Source organism: Nicotiana tabacum, chromosome 1 (genome assembly GCF_000715075.1).
Source record: "Nicotiana tabacum cultivar K326 chromosome 1, ASM71507v2, whole genome shotgun sequence".
Taxonomy (NCBI): Eukaryota; Viridiplantae; Streptophyta; class Magnoliopsida; order Solanales; family Solanaceae; genus Nicotiana; species Nicotiana tabacum.
Window position 1 is genome coordinate 120,887,435 of NC_134080.1, and position 23,526 is coordinate 120,910,960.

At 40.7% G+C, this 23,526-nt stretch overlaps 3 protein-coding genes across 3 annotated transcripts; all 3 read left to right on the forward strand.

Moving 5' to 3' along the window:
* The first annotated feature begins 11,291 nt into the window (after positions 1 to 11,291).
* Positions 11,292 to 17,949, forward strand: LOC107780474 (uncharacterized). Its single transcript, XM_016601024.2, has 3 exons — positions 11,292 to 17,222; positions 17,321 to 17,452; positions 17,532 to 17,949. The coding sequence occupies exon 1, from the start codon at positions 11,588 to 11,590 to the stop codon at positions 12,800 to 12,802; it is 1,215 nt and encodes a 404-aa protein (XP_016456510.1). The 5' UTR covers positions 11,292 to 11,587; the 3' UTR covers positions 12,803 to 17,222; positions 17,321 to 17,452; positions 17,532 to 17,949.
* Positions 13,417 to 14,091, forward strand: LOC142163768 (uncharacterized). Its single transcript, XM_075220893.1, has one exon. The coding sequence runs from the start codon at positions 13,417 to 13,419 to the stop codon at positions 14,089 to 14,091; it is 675 nt and encodes a 224-aa protein (XP_075076994.1).
* On the forward strand, positions 16,665 to 17,891 carry LOC142163769 (uncharacterized). Its single transcript, XM_075220897.1, has 2 exons — positions 16,665 to 16,904; positions 17,532 to 17,891. The coding sequence occupies exons 1-2, from the start codon at positions 16,665 to 16,667 to the stop codon at positions 17,889 to 17,891; spliced, it is 600 nt and encodes a 199-aa protein (XP_075076998.1).
* Positions 17,950 to 23,526: the final 5,577 nt, after the last annotated feature.

Consider the following 23,526-nt stretch of genomic DNA (forward strand, 5'->3'; position numbering starts at 1 on the left):
TGTCTTAGGAATATCTGAATCCCTGATCTTCAGCTGGTGATAGCCCGAACGGAGATCAATCTTGGAGAACATTCTCGCTCCCTGAAGCTGGTCGAATAAATCATCAATGTGAGGCAAAGGATACTTGTTCTTAATTGTTACCTTGTTCAATTACCTATAATCAATGCACATTCTCATTGTGCCATCCTTCTTCTTCACAAATAGAACCGGCGCACCCCAAGGTGACACACTAGGCCGAATGAACCCCTTATCTAGGAGTTCCTGATGTTGCTCCTTCAATTCCTTCAACTCCGCTGGTGCCATACGATACGGCGGAATAGAAATGGGCTGAGTGCCCGTCACCAGGTCAATACCAAAATTAATATCCCTGTCCGGTGGCATGACCGGCAAGTCTGTAGGAAACATATTGGGAAAATCCCTCACAACAGGCACAAAATCAATACTAGGAGTCTCAACTCCGACATCCCTTACAAACGCTATATATGAAAGGCAACACTTCCCAACCATATGTTGGGCCTTCAAGAAAGAGATCACTCTATTAGGAACATAATCAGTCACATCACGCCACTTGATCCACTGCACACTCGTCATAGCCAAAGTGACTGTCTTAGCATGATAGTCCAGAATAGCACGACACGGAGATAACCAGTCCATGCCCAAAATGACATCAAAATCCACCATGCTCTATAGCAATAGATCCACTCGGGTCTTCAGACCCCTAATAGCCACTACAGATGACCGGTACACATGGTCTACAACAACAGTATCGCCCACCAGGGTAGATACATGAACAGGTAATGCAATACACTCCCGGAGCATACCCAAATAATGAGCAAAATATGAAGACACATAAGAAAAGATGGAACCGGGATCAAATAATACAGAGGCATCTCTGTGGTAGACTGAAACAATACCTGTAATGACAACATCTGATGCAATAACATCTGGACTACCTGGGATAGCATAGAAACGAGCCTGGCCACTGCCTAATCGACCTCCCCCTCTGGGGAGACCCCTGGCTGTCTGACTTCCACCCCTAGCTGGCTGGGCAGGTGATGAAGTAACTGGAGCAGAAGTCAAGGGCTGACCCCTCTGCTGAGACGAACTAGCAACCCGACGAGGACATTGCCTCCACATGTGGCCCATCTCGCTACACCCATATCAACTCCCAGGTGCAGGAGAAGGGGACTGAAGGGAACCCCTCGCACTGGAGTGACTAGCAGATGCGCTCAACATAGAAGAACCTTGAGGTGATGGGGCACGAGATGAACTCTAAGCTAGAAGGGCGCTGAGTGATGACTGGCCCGGCTGAGATCCATGATAACCATGACCTGAAGATACCTTGCGATACTTTGGGTGGGCTGACTAAGCAGGCCTGAAAGAACGGCCCCTACCATGCTAAAACTAGCCCCTCAAAGGAGCACCACTATCGCTGCCAAATCCTCGAGGCCACTTGGCCTCCCTCTCCTCTCGCTCCTGACGGCGGACTGACTCAATCTCACGAGCGATATCAACCATCTCCTCGAAGGTGGCACCTGTCACCCTCTCTCTAGTCATCAGGATACAGAGCTGGTAAGTTAGGCCATCGACAAACCTCCTGATCCTCTCTCGATCCGTCGGAACCAACCAGATGGCATGACGAGCCAACTCAAAAAACCTCCTCTCATATTGGGACATGGTCATCTCCCCCTGATGCAGCCACTCAAACTGCCTACGCAGCTCCTCTCTGCGAGACTGCGGCACATACTTCTCCAGAAAGAGAACAGAGAACTGCTGCCAAGTAAGGGGTGCTGCACCAACAGGCCTACGGCTCTCAAAATCCTCCCACCAAGTGAAGGAATCCCTAGAAAATTGAAAGTTAGTAAATGTCACACCGCTAGACTCAAGAATCCCTGTTTTACGAAGCATCCACTGGCACTTATCCAAAAAACCCTAGACATCCTCTGCACCACTGAATGTCGGAGGCTGGAGTCTACCAAACCTCTTAAATCGACGCTGCTCATCGTCCGGCATAACTGGTACTGCAAACTCCTGAGTTGGTACAACCGGCTAGGCTGGAGAAGCCCCCGGTGTCTGAAGTCCCTGCACAACCTGCTCAGGTGTGCAAGCAGCGGGGGTCTAATTGCCTCCCCGACTTGTGAAGTAGTCACTGCTGTAGTGGCTGAAACTGCTTGAGCCAGGCTAGTGCAAACTGATAAGATCTGTGCCAAGGCCTCCTGAAGACCCGGGATCACGATGGGCACAGCTGGTGCCTGAACTGGTACTGTTGGAGCATTCATAGCTGGAGCTTGATCCTGAGCTAGGGCAGTTGGTGGATCTACAGGTGCTGCCCTCGCTGCTCTGCCTCTGCCACGACCGCATCCACGGCCTTTGGTAGTCTCAGTTGGTGGCATTGGTGGTCGTCCACCTCGTCCAGTAGCTCGCGTCTTCACCATCTATGAGAGAATAGAATAACAGAAGTTTAGTATTCGGACCAACAAGTTCGCACGATAAGAATTTCAAGAATATGAAGTTTTTCCTAAAGGTTCTGCAGCCTCTCGAGGATAAATACAGACGTCTCCGTACCGATCCCTGAAACTCGACTAAACTTGCTCATGACTCGTGAGACCTACGTAACCTAGGCTCTGATACCAACTTGTCACGACTTTGACCCCGAACCCGGTTGTGATGGCGGCTTTCGTGAGGACAAGGCCAACCCGTCTAACATAATTCATCCTTTTAAGCAGTTAAATAGCATAAAATAATTTCAACATGATTTAATAGCAATAGTTAGCGGAAATAGAGATAACGAAGCAGAAATCCATCCCGACACAACCCTAACCGGAGTGTCACAAGTCACGAACATCTATAGACCATGATACAAGTCTGCTAAGTCCAATATCTATTACAAATGTTTGAAGGAAATAGAAATGACAAGATTGTAGACACACGGGGATGCGGACGCCAACAGCTACCTCGTAGTCTCCGAATATCGCCTGGAACTAGAGGAATCAGCACTCAGGAGCGGAACTAGCGATGCCTGAATCTGCATACATGGTGCAGAGAGTAATGTGAGTACTCCGACCCAGTGAGTAATAAATATAAATAATGAATGAAAGTAAGAAAACACGTATACACAAGGTATTCTATAATGAAACAGTTAAATAAGTAATTTGTAAGGAGTAAACCAATGAAAAGTAGAATAAAATACCTTTACAACAAATAAACAGGTAATTGACATACAGTTAAGATAAAGTAAACACATAGAAGTTCTCCCCTCGGGCTCAACCTCACATCACAATGGGTACCCACGCTCACTGGGAGGTGTGCAGACTCCGGGAGGGGCCCCTTATGGACCAAGCGCAATATCAAACCATCTCGTGGCATCAAATCTAGGCCATCGGCCTCATATCAATCAAGCCACCTCATGGCGTATATATGTATCTCAGGCCCTCGGCCTCATATCAGTATAAATGTTCCACACAATATAGGCCCTCGGCCTTACTAAGTCCAAAAATCATCACAAGCCCCTCGACAATAGCAAAACAGTGTTTTCAACCCAAATATCATTTAAAATATCATTTAAGTCTTGAAAACTGAGAAAGAATGGCTGGATAGTAAAATAGTGGGAAAATATCGTGACTGAGTTCAAGTAACAAGTCAAAACAGTGAGGAAATATCAATAAATAGCCCCGAAGGGTTCAAATAGCTGGCACTAGGCCCAAATATGGAATTCAGTCCAAATAATGATGACAACACATAGTTTACAATCAAATACGCAATAAAATCACCAATCGGGATGGACCAAGTCACAATCCCCAATAGTGCACGACCCCACGCTCGTCATCGGGCATGTGTCTCACCTCAATATAGCACTACAATGTGCAATCCGGGGTTTCAAACCCTCAGAATATCATTTACAATCATTACTCACCTCGAACCGGCTAAATCTCTAGCTCGCGATGCCTTTGCCCCTCGAATCGGCCTCCACGCGCGTCGAATCTATCCAAAATCAGAACGAGAACATCAAAATATGCTAAGGGAACAAAGCCCAAGCGAAAACAATCAATAAAGGGCACAAATCCCGAAATTACCAAAACCCGACCCCCGGGCCCACGTCTCGAAAATCAGAAATTTTCACACCAATAGATTCCTTATCTCCCCACGAGTACATACATATCAAAAGTTCTCATATCCGACCCCAAATTGTCCTTCAAATCCCAAATTAAAAGTTCAATTTCTCAAGCCCTAGTTCTTAAATTTTTAGGCTTAGCTTTCATAATTTTCTAGGTGGAATTCGCATAATAATTGAGGTTTAAGTCCGAAAATCTTACCTCCCAACGATTCTCCTTGAATCCCTCTTCAATCTCCTTCAAAAATCTCCCAAAATGACCAACTATGGAGGAAATAAGCCCACTCCTCGCGGACAAGACGAGTTTAAAAACATTCTGCCCAGGCATATTTTTCTTCTATGCGATCGCGGGAAAACCTTCGCGATCGCGAAGCACAAAAACTCAGCTCTCGAAATTTACCCTATGCAAACGCAATACAAGCCCTGCGAACGCAATGCACTGCCATATTACTCTACGCGATCGCGGACAACCCTACGCATTCGCAATGAACAAATTCCAACTAAGACCCCAGGTCCACTTTACTCTATGCGAACGCGACCTTCTCTAAGCGTGCGCGATCAACAATTTCACCACACTATGCGACCGCATATCCACTTATGCGAACACGAAGAACAAATGGACTGCTCCCTCCAAAAGCTTCTATGCGATCGTAGGAACATCCATGCAATCGCAGAGAAGGAATTTCTGCAACAATTGAACCTGCAATTCTCTAAGGCATGAAATGGTCCGGTTGACCATCCGAAACTCACCCGAGGCCCTTGGGACCTCAACCAAAGACACCAACATGTCCTAAATCCTTATTCAAACTTGTTCCAATCACCAAAACACATCAAACATCATCAAATCACCCAAAAACATCGGATTCAAGCCAAACTTTCTAAAATCTTCCGAATTACGCTTTTGATCAAAAACCCAAACAAACCACGCCCGAATGACCGAAAATTTTGCACACATATCCCAAATGATACAACGAAGCTACTGCAACTCTCGGAATTCCATTCCGACCCTTATATCAAAATTTCACCTATCAACAGGAAATCACCAAAATATCAACTTCGCCAATTCAAGCCTAATTCTACTACGGACCTCCAAAACCCATTCCGATCACACTCCTAAGTCATATTTCACCTCCCGAAGCTAACCGAACCACCGGAACTCGCATCCGAGCCCTCCAACACATAAGTCAACATCCAGTTGACGTTTCCAACTTAAACCTTCTTAAAAGAGACTAAGTATCTCAAACCTTACCAAAATCATTCCGGACTCGATCCGACCAACCCGATACCATAAAACATGGATAACGAAGCATAAAAGAAGTAGAAATGGGGGAAACGGAGCGGTAACTCATGAGACGACTGGCCGGGTCGTCACAGGCCCACATTGTCAAAACCCGAGGTTCAAACCAAAACCTAATTACCCATTCCCCCGCGAACCCAAATATATAATTTGTTTTGAAATCAGACCTTAAATCGAGGTCCAAATTCTCAATTTTTGAAAAACTTAGGTTTTACCCAAAACACTCAATTTCCCCCATGAAAATCATTGATTTTGAGTTGAAATCATGTTAAAAAAGATATTAATGATTGAAGGAAATAAGTAAAAATTAACTTACAATCGATTTGGAAGAAAAGTTGTTCTTGAAAAATCGCCCTAGGGAGTTTGTGTTTTGAAAAGATGTGAAAAATGAGTTGAAAATCGTCTAAGTATAAAAGTTGCAGGTCTCAGATGTGGGAATTGCGAACAGGGGTTCGCAATTGCGAACCCTAACCTCTGTTGGGTTGGGAAATGCGAAGGGAGTTCGCATTTGCGTGCTGGGAATTGCGAACTAGGCATCGTATTTGCGATCACTGGCCAAACTGGGAAACTTCGCATTTGCGAAGATAGTCTCGCATTTGCGAGAGGGAGCTGGCCTGGGCTTCTTTCGCAATTGCGACAAGCCGCTCACATTTGTGAGTCAGGCTTCGCAAACAACTGAAAAACCTGCAATTTTCTAAGTCCGAAATGCACCCCGTGGCCTATCCAAAATCCACCCGAGCCCTCGGGGCTCCAAACCAAACATGCACACTGCCTCAAAAACATCCTACGGACTTATTCGTGTAATCAAATCACCAAAATAACATCAGAACATCGAATTAAACCTCAAAACCAATGAAATTTCCTCAAAACTTCTTTAAACTTCAAATTTGCATTTAAGGTCCGAATCACATCAAATGAATTCCATTTCTTACCAAACTTCACAAAATTATCTTAAATCATATATAAGACCTGTATCGGGCACCGGGACCAAAATACGGGCCCGATACCATCGAGTTTTAATCAAAATTCATTTCCAAACCTTATACACAATTTCAAAAAATAATTTTCTTCAAAAAATTTATTCCTCGTGCTTGGGACCTTGGAATTTGATTCCGGTCATACGCCCAAGTCCCATATATTCCTACGGACCCTCCGGAACTGTTAAATTACGGGTCCAGGTTCGTTTACCCAAAACGTTGACCGAAGTCAAATTAATTCATTTTAAAGTCAAAAGTTATCATTTTTCATTGATTTTCACATATAGGCTTTCCGGCTACGCGCCCGATCTGCGCACACAAATTGAGGTGATGCTAAAAGAGGTTTTTTTTAAGGCCTCGGAAGGCAGAATTCGTTTTAAAACAAGTGATGACCCTCACAATAAGTTACTCATAAGAATAAGATTTTAACTCCTCTAAAAGAGGAATAATAATTAAGAACCCAAACGTTTAAAATATATAGTATGAAAGATCTAATTTTACCAAAATATAAGAATTAAAAAAATTCGAGATTTGTTAATTTAAGGATAAACTGGTAAGAAGAATTAATCTGATAGACTGAAAGGAAATCAACGTGACAAATAAAATTAAATAATGAATATTTTGGTATCATTCAGATTCTTTGGCACGAAGTAACAAGAACACAACAATTTAAGAGAACTAAGATGACCTTGCTACCATCATTTTTTATTATGAATTCAATCTTAAAGTATCATTCAATTTCTCCAATCTCGCTGACAGTGATTAAAGCTTGAACCACCAGAGGCAAGCGTTATACATAGCCTATAATCTAAAACTCAAGGAAGGCCATTAAGAAAATAAGATTTTTCATATTCACTTTATAGGTTTGATATCAAATATTCAATAGGTCATTTTTGTTATATATAGCTATACTTGCATAACGTGAAGGTTTGCCTCTTCGAGCTAATTGTGCCATAAATATGTAGTAAGAAATTAAGGAGAAAATCTCATATCTGTTAATTTAAGGACAGAATGATTGTACGAATCCAATCTAATAAAAGTAAATCAATGCAAACAATAGAATTACAAGATTATGAAATGCCCGACGATTGCTATATAAAGTGTGTTATTCTTGTAGGACAATTCAGTATTCCATCCATAAAAAGAAATAGGTACTTGGTCTCTTATTTCTTAAATTCCATCCTTGAAGGGATGGATTATATGTCATGTGCTAGCTATTTGCACAATAATCATAGTTTTCCATTTCTCTTATTAGCCTTTATGTTTAATTTGATGATTTTATTTGTATCTAATAATATATTTTAAATTTATTATAGGATGAAGACCACAAGAATACATCTAAACGTTATATAACTTTTTGTTGCAATTATGATTTATCTGAACTATAATGAAGTTGAGGGCTTATCAAAGAAGGACCATGAAGCATTGGAGAGGCAACTAAAACTTTTAAATAAGCCAGCAGTCAAAACTATTAAGATAGATTTTTATTTTTCGTTTTGGTCTGTTCGCATTATTCTAAATTATGTCCTTTTCATAGAGCTAATAAAACATTACACATAAATAATCTATATACTTAAAACCAGTAACAAGTTATATTATTTTGTAGACTGAATATGGAGATATTTATGATTGTGTGGGTTTCTATCAACAACCTGCATTTGATCATCCTTTACTAAAGAATCATACTTATCATTATCATGTTTTCAAAACCAACCGATTTCCAAAATCCTCATTCGAGGACGAATGATTTTAAGTGGGGGAAGATGTAAGGCCCCGTGAAAACGTGTACTGAAAACCGGGTAGCTCGTGGTGCCAAGTCCCGAATATATGTTAGGAATGTGTAAAATTAAGCGAGCCGCGGTTCGGACCCTTTTGGTACTGATCTATGTTATAAAAAGTCAAGAAATACTGTTTTCCAGGAAATGCAATTCTGCGGTCTAGAATGCGGTCGTATAACAGATATGCGAACCGCATAATCGTCGCAAAGTGAGTCAGTGCGTTGGTCGAATTGGAGGTTAAATATGCGGTCCAATATGCGATCGCATAACGGATATGCGGACCGCATAGTCATCGCATATTTCCCTTGGGATTTTGTGAGGGGTAGTTCTGCGGTGCACTATGCGACCGCATAATGGGTATGCGGACCGCATTTCTGCCACATACCCAGGCAGTGTGTTTAGATTTTGGGACCACTTTTGCGGTCCATTTTGCGGACCGCATTTCCACTTTGCGATCGCAAAGTGCGATCGCATACCTAACTCGAGCTCCTATTTTTCTAAATTTTAAATCCGACCCCTTCTTCAATAAAATACCCCAACCCCTTATTTTAACATATTTTCTGAACAAAACTAGAGAGAGGGAAGAGAGAATTCTTGAGAGATAAAGTCCTACCTTCATCAATTTGATTCTTCAAAGTCACTCGGGCCGGGAATTTCAAGTAATTGTCTTCATCTCCGTTCTTGCAGGTAAAATCCCCAACCCTTTTTCATTATTTTCAGATTTAAACAAAAAAAGAGATTCTCATGCGTTAATTCTTGAAAATGGAAGTTGAGATACACATGTATGTTCTTTAAAACCTAGAATCTAGTAAGAGGAATTGGGTAGAACTAAAGATTTGCAAAAGAGGGGTTGATAACCTAAGTAAGTTCAGGCTGAGTTTGTGAACTTCAATTCTAAGTTATATGTGTTAACTTGTGAACTAGATTGACGGTACTAGGTTGTTGGTGAATTGGAAATAGAAGAAAAACAGGGGGGAATTCGACTCCAGGTATGCATTGCTAACTTTAACCTTTGTAAAGTCACCTTGTTTGGTGTACGAGTAATTGGTATGTGTTACTTATGTGGACTATTTGCGAATTCTTGTGATTAATATGCCTTGAATGTTGTTGGTTAAGTCTCCCGATTTAAGGGTGTAAGTAAATGGCAACAAACCAAGTGTGTGTGTGAATGTATTTATGTGGTAAGAGCTGTGTAACAAATGATGGAAAGAAATCGTAATTGATGCAATTGAAAAAACTGTGGTAATATCATACGTGACTTGTCGCGGGCAATTATCGTTGTGACTTAAGCTGTATACGGGCTGTTGCATATGATGCAAATGGTATTGACGTTTATGAAAATTCTTTGTGAATTGTTGTTGTTGTCGTGTGAAATGTAATTGTCCGGTGGGATCGGGTTGCGCGCCGCAACACGAAGTTATAAGGTGTGGGTTGTGGTGATAAGGGTGGCCGAGGTAATAAGGGTGGCCGAGGTAATAAGGGTGGAAAAGTGATCGAAATCACTATTGAAATAAAAATATGTGAAAGTTGTGAAATCATTGATGTGATGAAATAATGTTGAAAGGGGAAAAGGATAGATTGTGGAGTTTGTTTGGCTTTGGTTGTTCCTTTCATGTGCATTTGATTGTTGATTCTATTACTGTTGGTTATCTGTGTATTTCTTGATTTTACTTGGGGTAAAGTTTGTTCATACATACCAGTACAATTCAAATGTACTGACGTCCCTTTTGCCGGGGGCGCTACATTCGTGTTATGATTGTAGGTGGTTCCATAACAGGTACTCCAGCCCACCGACAGTAGCACTCCTTCACCTCCCGTCAGCTGAATTGGTGAGTCCCTTCCCTCTTGGGGCCCTGCGTGGCTCATGCCGCTTATCCTCCCCAAAATTTTATTTTGGTATTTGCGTAAGGTATAGCCGGAGCGTTGTTACCGGCAAGTATTGTAACACCCTTCTGTATCTCTAGAGGCTCCATAGACAGGAAATGTGGGTTATGTACTTATGTATTTTGGGCAGTATAACTTGTAAACCACGCTAAGTAACTATGTATGTTATGTAAATCTCGTAAGAATGGGTTTAAATTTATAAATGGCTATTTCACTTGGTTAATGGGTAATGGAAACGCATGGTATCACGTAGAATAGGAAAGGCACCCATGCCCGCTTGGCTGAGGGCTACCCGGTCGACCGCTGGTTGCGCCCCTCGATTTTTGGGGCGTGACAAACTTGGTATCAGAGCCTAAGGTTTTAAAGTGTCCTAGGATGTCTCGGAGCCGTGTCTAGTAGAGTCCTCCTTATCGGTGTGTTGTCGACCACATCTATAAGTTGGAGGCTACATGGGCATTTAGGAAATGTGGGTTATGTATTTATGTATTTTGGGTAGTATAACTTTTAAACCACGCTAAGTAACTATGTATGTTATGTAAATCTCGTAAGAATGTGTTCTAATTTATAAATGACTATTTCACTTGGTTAATGGGTAATGGAAACGCAGGGTATCACGTGGAATAGAAAAGACACCCAGATCCGCTTGGCTTGGGGCTACCCGGTCAAGCGCTGGTCGCGCCCCTCAATTTTTGGGGCGTGACATTGTGATTCTTGAATTTTTGTATATGATGCATGCAGATGAAACCATCTCTCTCCCCATTAAAGAGAGACAAAATATCCTCAACATCCAATAGCTGCTCCAGAATCGGGCTTAAAGATGAAGGTTGTCCAATGGGAACAGTTCCTATTAGAAGAACTACGAAAGAAGATCTCATTAGAGAAAGGAGATTTAATGCTAGTTATGTTGGTGGCGTCTTACACGTAAGCTACTCCTTGATAAACTGCTTTTGTTTATTCTAATACACTAAGATGCAAATTGAAATAATTATATGCAATAGCAACAAATTAAACATGATCCAAGTGGGAACTCTACTATTGTTATTATCTTGTTGGAGCTCTTATTGCATTGAAACTCATGATTTTCATCTTATTTATTAATTTATTTTAAGATTTCGAATTTATGGGTATATGTGGACGTTAATCTCAATGCGGCTTGCATATATTTTTGTTTTTATACCTCGTTAAGAACTTGCAACTTTTTTTTCAAAAAAGGGATATTTTTAATCAACCAATGTGAGCATATCGCCTTACTTATTCTGATTTCAACATTTAGTTCGCTCTAGAACAAACAATAAATGACCCAAATCTCAAGATTTCGGGAGCTGGAACGACAAGTAGTATTTCTAATCCAAAGGTTCTTCCGAATCAATGGAGTGCATCCATCGTGAAGGTACAAAATGGCCGTGACAAAGTATTACTTTTAATTTACTTTGCTAATTAAGTGAAATTCAATCCCCCTTTCTCTCCCAATATAGAACGCGCCTCACGCGCCTAATGTAAAACCCCTAACAGACCCCCCGTTTCTGAACCACCCCATCACATGGAGCCGCCAGACCGCAAGATTCCGGCGCGTGTAGAACACCAGAGAGATGCCAAGGCCAGTACGAGTCAGATACCAGAAGGAATTCCAATGAAACTTACTTATGCTAACACCATCAACTCCACACCAAACCCAACTAAGCAAGAGCAGGAATCAGTGATAGCGAGAAGAACATCTCATAATGGCATGCCAGCGGTGATTTTTAAGACTAAGGATTACTATGGAGTCATGACAGCGGAATGCAGGAGAACGATTGTGGGGAGATTTCTGAAAATTCGCCCCCAAATTGAAAAGATTAGGTCGAGGTTTCTGGAGAGATTTCCATTGAAGGGCTCGGTCAAAATTGGAGTCTATGATAACAACAATGTATTTCTAGACTTCACAAATGATGAGGACTATAGCACAGTGTGGTATAGAAGATCAGTGGACATTGAAGGAAATCAAATGTGGCTACAGAAATGGAGCCCAGACTTCAAACCAGAGGAGGACATGCCCATAGTTCCGGTATGGGTTAATCTTCCTAGATTACCTTTCCATCTACATACATGGCACTATGTGAAACAAATTGTAAAAGACACTGGCACTCCGCTGGAAATGGACATAGCTACACGAGAGAAGACGAGGCCTAGTATGGCTAAGGTGAGAATAGAGGTAGATTTGCTCAAACCTTTGCTCACTAGTGTTTGGGTGGGAGATGAAGATGATGACTCCCCCCTAAAAGGATTCGAGCAGAAACTGGAGTATGATAATGTACCAAAATATTGCAAACACTGCAAGAAGCTGGGACACTCGATGATGAATTGTCGAGTCTTGGAGAGAAGACGAGCCAATGAAGTCAAGGAATTAGAGGCAAAAGACAGTGAAACAATTGCAGCAGGGAAAAGCTTAGAAAGGGACAGAGTTGTAGTTGAAGGAAGCAAGGGAGAACCACATGATAATGACAAAAAGAAGCAGGGAAATCAAGTCAAGCAGAAGGAAGTAAACAATGAAGACAAGATTGATTACAACAAAGATAAGGAGAAGGAGGAGGCCAACGCATCTGTCAATAAGACAACAAAGCAAAAGAAGGACAAGAAAGAGAAGAAAATACCAAAGAAAAGAAGCAAAGTGATCTTCAAAACAACCAAAAAGAGGGCTAAGAGCAAGGAAATTCTGAAGCAAATACCAATTCAAAGAGTTAATGAAAATACTGATGAAGTTAATGAAAATGGGTAAAGCACAAAAGTAGGGGAGCAAGAGATGCAACAACAGGGAACAAATTTACCAGGGGAGAATGACAATAAAGATGTTAACTTTTGCCATACGCCTCAAAGTAAGAGGCCTCAAAACACTGAACTGGAAGATAAGCAAGCGGCAAAGCAGAACGACAACATTCAAAGGGTGGAGGAAACAGAACCAGACACATCCAGTGTTGACACGACCGTCAGAAATCAGCAAGGAAATCACCTAGTTGTGGAGTTGTATGGGGGACACAATATGCCACAGGAAAGAGACAAAGAAGAACTAGGCAGTGTAGGAGATTCTGAGACAGTAGAAGAACAGGAAAAAGAAGGTTTTAATAATTCGGATCAAAAGATGATTGGAAGTTCAAACAAGAAGGAATGCTTACCAACTGAAAGAGGAAGAAATCAGCAGAGAAGGGAAGGCAAAAGCTAAAGAAACAAAGAGATAACTCCCCCTAGACAAACGAAGGGAGTAACAAAACCTTTAAAAAAGTAATTTTCATAATAAGTGCGATATTTTGGAACATCAGAGGAGTTAGGTCAAAAAAGGCCATACATAGACTAAAAAATTTAATCACTATCAACAAAGTTGCTTTTGTAGCCATCATGGAGCCGTTTGTTCAGAAAGAGAAGATTGAAGGATACAAAAAGTTTATGGGATTCCATCAATGTATCTCAAATGACAATGGCAAGATATGGTGTTTCTGGACAACAAACTGTCAAACAACTACGATGACAAATGAAGACCAACAAATAACAATAAACATTAGTGAAGAAGGAGGAGGCAATGGACTGTTTGTAACTGCTGTTTATGCTAAGTGCACTTCTACTGAAAGAAGAGAGCTTTGGCATAGTCTAGAAAGGGTAAATGCAATGGTGAATGGCCCGTGGTGCGTGGGAGGGGATTTCAATTCCATCCTAGACACAGATGAGAAATTGGAAGGAAGGCCTTACAGAATCAACAAAAGCATTGATTTTTCTAATTGTATGAACAATTGTGAGCTATTAGATGCTGGATATGTGGGGGTTAAGTTTACATGGTGCAACAATAGAAGACCTTCAAAGAGGATTTGGAAGAGATTGGATAGGATCATGATCAATGACCTATGGCTTCAGAAATTTCAAAACAATAGTGTTAGGCACCTTGTTAGAACTGGCTCTGACCATAGGCCAATTCTCATGAAGTGCGTCAACAATCAACAGGAACCTATCAAGTACTTCAGATTCATGGAATTCTGGACAGATCAGAATAGTTTTCAAGAGGTAGTACAGGAAACATGAATAGTTTTCAAGAGGTAGTACAGGAAACATGGAACATACAGGTCACAGGTAATCCAATGCGGAGATTACAACAGAAATTGAAGGCACTTAGCAGAAGATTAGGTTTATGGTCTAGGGAAGAGATTGGGGATGTACACATGAAATGCAAAGAATGGGAAACAGAAGTGCAGAGATTGGAGGAGCGAGAATTGATCAGTAATGATGAAAGAACAAGACAAGAACTGAACAAAGCACATGCGGAATGTATCAGCTGGCTAGCTATGCAAGAATCAATGCTCAAACAAAAGGCTCAACAAAAATGGTTTGAAGCAGGAGATTACAATAGCAAATACTTCCATAGTATGATAAGAGACAGAATGAGAAGAATGCAATTGAACAAAATCAAAAATATAGAGGCAACTGGATTCAAGGAGATGAAAAGATCACCAAAGCAGCCATCAGACACTTCAAGAAACTCTTCAACCTTAGGCCAACCAAGGAAAATAGGAAGATCCTGGAGTGCATTCCAACTGTAGTCACACAAGCAGATAATGAGTTTTTGACTTCAATCCCTGGAGAAATGGAAGTTAGAGAAACTATACCCAATATCTCCTTCACTGTTTGTAATTGCTGCTGAGGTCTTTTCTAGGATGCTTAACAACCCCCAACATGAAAGAAACTTTACTCCTTTTTCAATGAGTCCCAGGGGTCCTCAGGTGAGTCATCTGTCCTACGCACATGACATTGTAATCTTCACGGCTGGATGCTCTAGATAAGTTCGAATGATTATGAAAGTGGTGAAGAAATATGAAGCGGCATCAGGACAACTGGTCAATCATGATAAAAGTTATTTCCTCACTAATCCTAAAGCCTCACCATCAAGGATAAACAGAATGAGAAGCACGACTGGGTTCTTGAACAAAAAATTCCCATTTGTCTATCTAGGCTGCCCTATCTTTGTTGGGAGGAAGAAGATAGCCTATTTTGATGGCCTAGTCTCCAAGATATCGAAAAGGCTTATTGGATGGCAAGGGAAGATGCTGTCACATGGAGGAAAACTAACTTTAGTTAAACATGTTTTGCAGGCAATTCCAACATACACCCTGGCTGCGATGAACCCACCAAAGTGTACTTACAAAATACTAGAAAGATACCTGGCAAATTTCTTCTGGGGAGCAAACACAGACAAGTCCAAATACCATTGGAGCTCGTGGAAGAATCTGTGCTATCCCGAGGAGGAAGGAGGCATTGGCATCAGGTGTCTTCAAGACATTGGAGACACATTCACAATCAAAAGATGGTGAAATTTTAGAACGCAGCAAAATCTATGGACTAACTTTCTTAGGGCAAAATATTGTTCTAAAGGACACCCGGTGGCATTGAAGGGGGCATCTAAGCAATCGCACATTTGGAGAGACATGATGAAGATAAGAGGGAAAGCAAAACCTAACATAGTTTGGATGATCAACAGAGGAAATTGTAGCTTTTGGTGGGATAATTGGACTGGCAAAGGACCCCTAGCCAGCAATTACATCTCATACCCAAAGTCTTCAAAGCCAATGGTGAAGGACTTCATTAGAAATGGAAGCTGGAATCAATAGAAATTAAGGGAAACACTGCCACACAATCTGGTTCAGCAGATACAAGTAGTCACTATTGGAGATCAAAGCAAGGAAGATTATGCAATATGGGATCCGGCAGCAGATGGAAATTTCAACAACTTCTCGGCATGGCAAACTACTAGAAGGAAGAAACTCCCAAATCCAATACTCTCAAAAGTCTGGAATAGGAACTTACCAGCAAAGATCTCTATATTAGCATGGAGGTTAATGCAAAATAAGCTCCCCTTCCAGGATTTTTTGATCATATTTGGAAGTCAAACAACATCAAGATGTGTATGTTGCTTAGTCCCCCAAACTGAGACTATACAACATAATTTTGTGGAAAGCCAGCCAGCTAAATATCTGTGGAGGAAATTTGTTGATCCGTTGGGGGTCCTCCTCCAAATGAACAATGTTAGAGGCACAATATTTCAATGGTGGAATGTTAGGCCAAAAAATGGTGTTCACAAATACTTGTTACAGATCACGCCCATACTAATTGTATGGAAAATATGGAAAAATTGGTGTGCATGTAGATATGGGAATCAGAAGAAGTTTTTGACTAGGAACATGGAGCACAATGTCTATTGGAACATCAAAGCAGCACTGGGGATGTCCTTCCCCAATTGTCCTGCAGAGTGGCCTTGGTGCAAACTATGTGAGGATATTGAGAAGCTCAAGCACGTACAGAGAATTATTCCAATAATTTGGAGTCTGCCAGAACAAGGAACTTTCAAAGTAAACACGGATGGAAGCTACATGGAAAATAAAGGCAAGGCAGGAATTGGAGGAATCATAAGGAATGAGGTCGGAGATTTCATCGCAGCTTTTTCCATACCAGTGCACTGTAGCAGCAATAATATGACTGAGGCTTTCGCAGCAAGAGCTGGGATTCAGCCATGTCTTAGCCGAGGTATTAACAATATTGAGCTACAGATGGACTCACTACTCATCGTGGAAATGCTGCAAAACAGGAAAAACTAAAATGCCAAAATGAGGAATATCATTGAGGAGATCATACAAATTTTAGATCAAATTCGAGTAAAGGTCTCCCAGTGGTACAGGGAAGCAAACCAAGTTGCATATGCTTTGGCAAAACACGCGACAACACTGGATAATGGGACATTCCATGATAGACTCCAACAATTACCTGGTGGCGCAAAGGGTCCATTCCAATTAGATAAATTGCAACTTCCAAGTTTTAGAAGTAGATACGACAAGGCCAATTTTTTTGTAAGTTGAATATGGAAAGTTCAGGAGTTCTTTTGTCCGTAGGCTCCACCCTTTTTGAAGAATGGTCTGGTACACCTTTCTTGTGTTGTATTATGTTGTAACTCAGAGGTTTCGGCCTAGTCCCCCTCTTTTATTACATGAACTACAACACCTACACTGCCAAGGCAGGGTAGATTTTACCAACAAAAAAAAATCCCCCTTTCTTGCTTTAATTCTACACAATAGAATATCAAAAGTTTGATAATGAATGTTATATCGATCTAGGTGGATCCAATCCTTTATGGTGATACTCGTACTCGATTTTTCTCATTATTTAAAGTAAGTTTTTTTTATTCATTCAAATATTAGTGAACTATGCTTTAGCAAAATATCCTTAATTACTCAAGGTTAGTTAAATTTGTTACATCATGACATAGGCAGGCACAATTCAATGCTTCAACACACGTTGCCCTGGATTCGTAATTGTGAATACGCAAATACCTTTGGACATGATATTTCCGACTTCCACACATGGACGCGTATTCGGCAAGAGGTTCTTCATTCAAAGGGTTAGATTAATACCATATTGAAATTTCATCTCATTCGAAAAGTAACTAAGAGCATATGTGATCATTTTTTTATACGCAGGATCTGAAAAATGGAAGACGGTGGCTCCGTTATAGTCATGATTTAACACAAATTGGTTTTCCAGAGCTTTTCATGGGATTAAAGGGTTTTGCATCACAGGCGCCATGGGGTGGAGAGGCATTTAGTTCAGTCCCTACTTTCCCTCCAATGGGTTCTGGTCGTTTCCCTAAATTTGTAGACACCGATAAAGATGCATTTTGTAGCAAAATTTCAATTCTTGATTCTGTTGGCAACACTCGGGATCCCGCGGTATCAAGTTTTGAAGAAGCCCACGCCCTATACGGGGTTGCTAATAAACCAATTACCAATAAGGAATTTGGGCATGCTGTCTTTTTTGGGGGTCCTGGTTCTAATAAATAAATGACATGTATGTTTAGCCTAGTATTAGGAAATGATTTCCACTTAAGCTACCCTTGTTTGCATCAACGTCTCAGTTATAAATAAATGAAAAACAGTAAGCTTTGGTCGTACTTGTACTGGTGTTTTAGTTTTTTAATTCCCTATACTATATATCATTTGATGTTATACTCAAGCTCGTTTAAGTAAGAAATACTCAAAATATATATACACATAGCAGTTGGTTACATTGCCACCCTATCTTAGGTTTTGGATATTACCCGCGAAAGAATTCAGTTAAGAGCAAAAGGAATTCACATATAAGATCATACCATATCAAACTGTATGAGAAAAAAAAAACTCTTAAGTACCTTTCCAATCCCTAAAGACAAATCCTAAAACAAAATAAAAGTGGGGTACCAGTATTCCACACGTGAGATTTCAGCAACAAATCAGAAGTAGAAATATATGAAAATATAAATTTGTTCCTACTACATCATTTTACTCAGGTTTGTCTACAAACTGTAAGACTGGCAGGCATGCTTTGCTTACGATTGTCAAAAGTAACCCAAACTTTGTAACCTGCCAAACATTCAACAAATGGGGCATTAAATATATATTTGGAATTTTAACCGGGTAAATTTTATAGGTCATATAACTATTGTTTTGGTTTTCCCACAAAAATCGCATAACTTTGTTTTTTAACATAAAAAATTCAAGACTTTCATCATGTTAAGTTACGTGCCTTTGTGTATTTTGATGATCTAACAAACTTCTTAATTAAAATCAGATTGGGAATCTGTTACACATCCTCAAAGTGCTCAAGGACAACAAGTCTTAAATCTGACACAAGTCCCAACAGCTTGAGTCAAAGAAACGAAAGAGGGAACAAATGCCCATCAATTCCTCTGATGACAATACAAGTCAACTCTCTATAGTTGTAAAGTCGATGCACTGTTTTCTGCATATGCAACAGTGCAACAGTCACTTCCTTGAGCATGCTTTGTACCGGATAAATGCATACATCATCCTAATGACTTCACTTGTATATTACCAATACGAAACAAGGGAAATCAATACACTTGCATAACCCTAAACAATCAATTCTCTCAAGTGTGCTGAAAACATCAAGTCATTGAAGAACAAAGCAACAACTGAACCAAGGACCAGATCTCAGTATCAAGTCTATCATATGTCCTTAACATTGTTGTGTCTTTGTTTGTGTCATTTATTTGTAACTCCAACTCAGCTTACTTAGAAGCATTTCTGTAGGAGATCTTTTGTAAAATCATAAATCCTGTGTGTCACAACCCGGAATTTCCATCATCGGGACCATGATGGCACCTAACATCACAGTTAAGCAAGCCAATGTTAGAGTTTTTATTAACCAAATCCTTTACATTTCAGTAATTAACAATAAATAAGCTAAAACCAAAAATAAATGCGGAAGTAAGTAAATCGCCTCTTTGTTTATATACTATTACCATTACTATTACTACTACTACTACTACTACTACTACCCAGAATCCGGTGTCACAATCTACGAACACACTAAGATTTGCTACAAACATTTGTTCGAACGAAAATACGACTGTTTATGAAGCGAAGTAAAAACAATAAGTGTAAGAGCATAGAAGGGGATGCCAGGGCCTGCGGACGCCAGCAGGACTACCTTAGGTCTCCTAGTTGTAAAAATCTACAGCCAACCTCTCGATTAGCCACTACCTGCTACAAAATCTGCATAGAAAGTGCAGAGTAAAGTATTAGTACAACTGACGCCATGTACTTGTAAGTGCCGAGCCTAATCTCGACGAAGTAGGGACGAGGTTATGGAGGGTCACTTACAATAAACCTGTACGCAGTATATAATAATGATAAAATAGTTAAAATATAGTACGGAATTAAGCAGCCAACAAGAAATGATAGCCACAACCTCGAAAATAAACCAGTATCGTCCAGGAGTACAAATCTTACCAGTTCAAACAAAAATATCATAAAAGCAACGGAACTCAAGAAATAGAAACATATAGGTTGTTTTGGCGCTCAACCCGATCCCACCATATATCAATTTCAATATCGCAATTTCACCCTTATTTCACTATATTAATCCACCCTTATTACACATGTTGCGGTGTTCAACCCGATCCCACCATATATATATATATTCACCTTTATTCAACCATATCAATCCTTCCTTATTACACCTGATGCGGCGTGCAGCCCGATCCAACCATATCATAACCAAACACTCAATGTACAAATCAATAAGTTAAATCACAAGGCATTTACGATAAATAATTACCAAACTGAACCAAGAAAAAGAAACCTCAATCGATATAGAATCTACACGAATAATACTACACAACGAGACCAACCCATAATATCACCAAAACACAATTAAGAACAACTTAAGCAAGTAATAGGGGATAAAGAAACTACGGCACAACAATTATCTTCAACAAGGTGAAACAGCATCAACATGTAGCAGTTAGACATGGAAGTACAAGTAGGCATGTAACAATTAAAGCAGGGAAGGAACAATATAAAGAGAACGGGAAAGAAATAAGAAAAATGGTAAATTGGAGGCGCATAGGTACTCGTCACCTCACCTATACGCCACTCACATGTATTTTCACATAGCAAATAAGTCAAGGGTTCCTAATCCCTCAAGTCAAAGTTAGACACGACACTTACCCCGCTTCAAGACCAAACTCAAAGATCAACCATTGCTTTTCCCTTCACACAAGCCTCCGGACCAATAAAATCTAGCAAATTGCCAACCAAACAATTCAATTTAAGCCTTAGAAACTACCTATGATTGCAAAGAATTCAATTTAGGCCATTTTTAAAAAAGTCAACACCCGGGCCGCTTGGTCAAAACCCCCCGAGCCTCGATATATAATTGGTTTTAGAATCCGACCTCAATTTGAGATCTAAATCACCAACTTTTGAAATCCCTAGTTTCTACCCAAAAATCCCCAATTCCACCATGAAAATCTTAGATTGTAGGTTGAAATCTTGTAAAATAAAGTGAAAGATTGAAAGAAATGAGTTAAGAATCACTTACCTATAATTTGGGGAAGAAGTGGTCTTTGAAAAATCGCCTAGAGGGTTTCTTATTTTAAAAGTTTTCAAAAATGAGCAAAAATTCTATCTAATCAAGTTTTACCAGTTGTAGATGTCACAAGTGCGACCTGGGCTTCGCAAATGCAAGAAATCCATCGCATTTGTGAAGATTCCCACAATCCTACCTTATTCGCAAATGCGAAGAAAAGTCTGCAAATGCGAACTAAGCTGGTTGCAAATGCGATCTGATGATCTTAATTACGAAGGTTGCCTCCCTCTATCCCCGTTGCAAATGCGAAGGAATGGTCGCATTTGCGAACATAAGCTAGTCCAGCTTCTCTTCGCATTTGCGATGAGAAGCACGCAAATGCGAACTCTTCAGATTGCAAATGCGATGATTGACCTCGCATTTGCAAGGTCTGAGGCCTGCAACAAAAACGAGCAGTGTTCAAATTCCTATTTCACTCCGTAGCCTATCCGAAACTCACCCGAGCCCTCGGGGCTCCAAATCAAACATGCACACAAGACTTAAAATATCATTAGAACTTGCTCACGTGATCAAATCGCCAAAATAATACATAGAACTACGAATTTAGCACCGAATCAAATGAAATTCTCAAGAACACATTGAAATTTCTATTTTCTCAACCGGACGTCCGAATCACGTCAAACCAACTCCGTTTCTCACCAAATTTTACAGACATGACTTAAATATTATATTGAACTTGTACCAAGTTCCAAAATAAAAATACGGACCCGATACCAACAAGATCAAACATTAACAATTTCTTAAAACCATTAAATTTTCAGACTTACAATTTTTAACAGAAATTTATAACTCGGGCTAGGGACCTCCGAATCCGATTCCGAGCATACACCTAGGTCCCATATTTTAATACGGACCAACCGGGACTGTCAAAACACGAGTTCGGGTTCGTTTACTCAAAATTTTGACCGAAGTCAATTAAATCAACTTTTTAAAGGAAAAAATTATTGTTTTCATCAAACTTCAATATAAAAGCTTTCCTGAAATACGCCCGGACTGTGCATGCAAATTGGGGAGGGATAAAATGAGGTTTTAAAGTCCACGGAACAGATAATTGAGTTATAGAACATACGATGACCTTTTGGGTCATTACATTCTCTACCTCTAAAACAACTGTTCGTCATCGAACGGACATAGAAAAGTACCTGTGCTGCTGAAAAGATGGGGATATCTGCTCCACATATCGGACTCGGACTCCCAGGTAACTGCCAAAATAGGCTGACATCTACACTGCACTAGAACCAAAGGATAACTCCTCGACATCAGCTGACAAATCTACCGGTCTAGAATAGCTACCGACTTCTCCTCGTAGGTCAAATCCTTGTCCAACTGGACAGTGCTGAAATATAACACATGGGATGGATTGCCATGATACTTCCGGAGCATGAACACATGAATCACTGGATGTACCACTCATAAAGCTGGTGGCAACGCAAGTCTGTAAGCCACATCTCCCACTCGCTCAAAGATCTCAAAAGGCCTGATATATATAGGGCTCAACTTGCCCTTTTTTCCAAACCTCATTACACCCTTCGTGGGTGATACCCGAAGCAACTCTCTCTCTCCGACCATATATGCCACATCACGAGCCCTACGATCGAAATAACTTTTCTGCCTGGAATGAGCCGTGCGAAGTCTATCCTAAATGATCTTAACCTTATCCAAGGCATCCTGTACCAAATCTATACCCAATAATCGAGCCTCCCCCGGCTCAAACCATCCAACCGGCGATCGACACTATCTACCATATAATGCCTCATGGGGAGCCATCTGGATGCTCGACTAATAGCTGTTATTGTAGGTGAACACTGCAAGGGGCATGAACTGATCCCACGATCCTCCATAGTCTATACCACATGCACGAAGCATATCCTCCATGATCTGAATAGTACGCTCGGACTGTCCGTGCATCTGAGGATGAAATGCGGTGCTCCGCTCAACCCACGTGCCCAACTCACATTGTATTGCCCTCCAGAAGTGTGAGGTAAACTGTGTACCTCGATCAAAAAGGATAGACATGGGCACACCGTGAAGACGAATGATCTCACAGATATAAGTCTCTTCCAACCGCTAGAATAGGTAATTGCCACATGAATAAAATGCGCTGACTTGGTCAGTCTATCCACAATAACCCAAACGACATCGAACTTCCTCTGAGTTTGTGGGAGTCCAATAATGAAATCCATAGTGATACGCTCCCACTTCCACTCAGGAGTCTATATCTTCTTAAGCAAACCACCAAGCCTCTAATGCTCGTACTTTACTTGCTAATAATTTAGACACCGAGCTACATATACAACTATGTCCTTCTTCATCCTCCTCCACCAATAATGCTGCCGCAAGTCCTGATACATCTTGGCGGTGCCCAGATGAATAGAATACCTGGAATTGTGGGCCTCCTCTAAAATCAACTCACGAAGTCCATCCACATTAGGCACACAAACACGATCCTGCATCTTCAAAACTCCATCATCTCCAACCGTATCCTGCTTGGCATCACCCTGCCGCACTGTGTCTCTAAGGACAATAAAATGAGGGTCATCATAC

What these genes read in the sequence shown, in the direction of transcription:
- LOC142163769 (XM_075220897.1), top strand. Translation starts at nt 16,665, where the DNA reads ATGAGGAATATCATTGAGGAGATCATACAAATTTTAGATCAAATTCGA. An exon ending in ACGACAAGGCCAATTTTTTT is followed by an intron (nt 16,905 to 17,531) that starts GTAAGTTGAATA and finishes TTTTATACGCAG; the next exon opens with GATCTGAAAAATGGAAGACG.
- LOC107780474 (XM_016601024.2), top strand. Translation starts at nt 11,588, where the DNA reads ATGGAGCCGCCAGACCGCAAGATTCCGGCGCGTGTAGAACACCAGAGA.
- LOC142163768 (XM_075220893.1), top strand. Translation starts at nt 13,417, where the DNA reads ATGGAGCCGTTTGTTCAGAAAGAGAAGATTGAAGGATACAAAAAGTTT.